We start from the raw sequence: 3,498 nt of genomic DNA on the forward strand, positions 1-3,498 counted from the left end.
TAACAAAGCAACTGGTAGAAAATACATTATTCAGCTGTGATTAAAAATGAAACTTAACTCAGGCTGGAGAATTGAAACAGACAGAGGAGGAAATGTTACAGCAATTCGGAGAACTCCAGTGTATAGACCACAGAGAGGGTTACATTTTCATATATTATATTATTATATTATAATCGATATTTGTCGATTCAGGTTTCATCACTAAATGCGTAACAGTCAATCAAACGTAATCAATCTCATTTGTGAAATCTTCTTTTCTATTTGCTGTTCTAAACAACTGTTGTTTGCTGGGGAAATCAACTGTAATTCATCTACTTGACTTCACAAAACTCTGCAGTGGATCCAAAATAACAAATACCGAGTCCAACATGGAGCGGTTGAGTGAATGTGGTCTGGACTTTGTGGAGGAGAGTGATAGTTTCAGATACTTCATAGAAAGACAGAATACCTGCCCTGTGATCCATGAACACTCCTATTGTGGAGGACGGACGGCCTGCAAAGTTGACTTTGTTGCCTTTATGTTTGAAAGTGTTGTTGCCATTGGAGGAACACTCTAATACCCAAGACTTGTCATCGTTTCCAAACAGACTTTCTGTTCCTGTTCTGGCAATATCCTTGTATGCGACTGCTATTGAAACTCCCAGTCCACTCCACTGTACTTCCCAGTAACAACGTCCAGTTAGATGTTGTCTACTCAGAACCTGAGACTTGTGCGTGAATCTTTCTGGGTGTTGACCATATGACTGTGCAGTTTTCACTGAGATTGCTTTTCTCTTATCTTCTGATAATAGCAGTTGTGTGTTTGCCGTGTTTGGATCCAGCATGAGCTGATTCTTGTGAACTGCATATTGTGAAAATTCAGCTCTGGTCTTTGGGTTTTGCGGCAGTAAAACATCCACTTCCGTTACTGTCAGTGAGATCCTCTTCCATTCCCCAGTGTAGTTTCTCAGCAGTTTATCTCTGGCCTCTGACACAGCTGTTGTCACATTCTCAAAATACTGCAGAGGTTGAGGATTAAAGGTAGGTAAGACAGGAAGTTTATTGAGAGGTGACAACGAGACGTACGTGTGCAGAAAGTGGATTTGATCCTGTGTGTGTGTGAGCTTTCCCAGCTCAGTGTCTTTCCTCTTCAGCTCAACAAGCTCCTGCTTCAGCTTCGCCTGAAGCTCTTTGGCCCGACTGACTTCAATATCCTGCTGGGATCTGATCTTACTCTTGACAGCAGAGCTTTCTCTCATGATGATATTGACCAGCTCAGTGGACAAATTTTCATTTTTTATCACTGCTTTATCCGCAGAGCGATTTATATGTTCCACCTCCTGCTGAAGCATCTTCACATGATTCTCTTGGGCCTGGATTCTTCTTTGGATTTCTTGCCGACTCGGGCCGAGCTCTCTCTGCTTCTTTGTCATTTCTGCTGCAGCAGAGACGATGTTGTGGCCTTTATGCTCACTCATGGCGCAGAGATAACAGATACACTGCTGATCAGTGCGGCAGAAAATCTTCATTACCTCACTGTGACGAGAGCAGGTATTCTCCTGGAGCTTTGCAGAAGCTTCAATTAGCTTGTGTTTTTTTAATGGAACCACTTTATAGTGAGGTTCGAGGTGCTGCTCACAGTAAGAGACCAGACACTGCAGACAGGACTTGCTGGCTTTCCGTTTTCTCCCAGTGCACAGATCACAGGCCACATCTCCAGGTCCGGCATGATCAATTGGTTCAGTGGAGGGTCTTTTCTTCTTCAGTTCCTCCACTAACTCTGCCAACATGGTGTTTTTCACCAGGACAGGTCTCATTTGGAAGGTCTGTCTGCACTGAGGACAGCTGTAGATTTCCTCCTCTTCCTCTATGTACCAGTGGCTGGTAATACATTCTCTGCAGTAGTTGTGTCCACAGGGAATAGTCACTGGATACTTCAGTAGATCCAAACAGAGGGAACAGCAGAATTTTTCCCGGTCGAGCTCAAGTCCTTGCTGCGCCATTTCACCTCTCACTGAGCGTGAATAAGATAGAAACTGAATATTAAACTGACAGCCAAGAGATAAAAGGGAGTGGTTTCCTAGTATAGTAGCTTCATTCCAGAAAGAGGAGTGGTTTGGGCAGGTTAGTCCATGTTCATAGGACCTCGTTTACTTTGTTTACTTGATGCTATGGTGACTTTGTTATGAAGCCAACGTCACTGATAGGCCAGAAGAGGATTACTAAATTTTGTCAGAGCGTTTCTATTGAAAGCGGTGCAGCTTTTCTAATCTTTATGGGACTGGTCACATGATGCTTTCACTGAGACTGGAGTCAGCCAGAGATCAAGTTTCTTTCACTTTGTTGCTGAATTTTTGGAGGTGTCTTGGTTTTATGCCTCTTGGTTGACTGAAGAACATCCCTTTGACCTCAGTTACTCAAGCGTGTCTCACAGTGTCTGTTGTTGTTGCGAGTAACAGTCTCTAGTGGGTTGTTGTCAGTGTTGTGTAATCCACAGTTAGACTGTAACTATACAGTATATTTGTGCTGTGTTGAAACATGCAGAATCTACCCAGACCACGGACTGCTGTGAACTTGTAGCTTCATCTGCTGTGGTGTTTTTAGTATTTGTTTAGCTCTGTTCGTATCAAATACAAAATTCAAACAGAAATCATGCAAATGTTCTCCAATTACAGCTCTTCACTGTTTCCATCTTCTACAATGTTGCTTCTGTGATGCCTTTCCTATATTCCTAGATACCTATCAACACTAAGGCTTCACTCAACTGGGATTTAGGGGAAAAGTGGTAAAAGTTATAGCCTACTGTCATATTAGTTTGACATTTTCTGCATCAGATTCGATAGTTTGCTGAAAGAACACTCAAAGAATACTTTAAATACTCTTAGAAATGACTTTATTGAGTGACTTTGTTCGTACTGTATATAAATCCTGGTAAAGGTCTCTGGCTCAATCTCCATATTAATTTCATCACACAGTTCACAATGTCTGTTAAACCGGTGAGTCAGCACTCAAGAGGAAAATGATTTAGATTGCTACTCCATTTAAGGCTGTTTGATGGAAAAGAAAGACCGAACAATATCATAGCAACGATACAAATAATATCATATCAGTTTTAGGCAACATACAGCACATTTGCATATATTTGCATGAGGATGAATGCTTATTTGTGTTCTGTCTCGGCCGTGTAATGGAAAAGAAAGAGTGATACACAACATACAGCAGAATACATTTATATAGGAATAAATGTTTATTTCTATCATCAACTGCTCTGTCACTGTGATGTGAAATGTCATCTGTTTCCTGGGGGAAATACATTTCAGTAGCATGTGTCTAGTAGAGCTCACACAGCTCAGCTGTGGATCCAAAATAATCAACCCCAAGTCCAGCGTAGAGAGGCTGAGTGAATGTGGTCTGGACTCTGTGCAGGAGAGTCATGGTTTCAGAGACGCTGTAGAAGGACAGAACACCTGCTCTGTGATCCAGGTACACTCCTACTCTGGAGGACTGAGGGCCTGAGAC

At 42.1% G+C, this 3,498-nt stretch overlaps 2 protein-coding genes across 2 annotated transcripts in view; both read right to left on the reverse strand.

Annotated features, from left to right (window-relative positions):
- Positions 1–311: 311 nt before the first annotated feature.
- LOC111221105 (E3 ubiquitin/ISG15 ligase TRIM25-like) lies at positions 312–1,982 on the reverse strand. Its single transcript, XM_022744435.1, has one exon. The coding sequence runs from the start codon at positions 1,980–1,982 to the stop codon at positions 312–314; it is 1,671 nt and encodes a 556-aa protein (XP_022600156.1).
- A 1,171-nt stretch (positions 1,983–3,153) lies between these two features.
- LOC111221162 (tripartite motif-containing protein 16-like) overlaps positions 3,154–3,498 on the reverse strand; it is a 15,367-nt gene continuing 15,022 nt past the window's right edge. The window contains exon 2 of the mRNA XM_022744511.1: positions 3,154–3,491. Coding sequence (XP_022600232.1) covers positions 3,310–3,491 — 182 coding nt within the window. The 3' untranslated portion in view covers positions 3,154–3,309. The remainder of the gene's footprint in view (positions 3,492–3,498) is intronic.

The sequence above is a fragment of the Seriola dumerili genome, unplaced genomic scaffold (genome assembly GCF_002260705.1).
Source record: "Seriola dumerili isolate Sdu_G_001 unplaced genomic scaffold, Sdu_1.0 BDQW01000081.1, whole genome shotgun sequence".
Taxonomy (NCBI): Eukaryota; Metazoa; Chordata; class Actinopteri; order Carangiformes; family Carangidae; genus Seriola; species Seriola dumerili.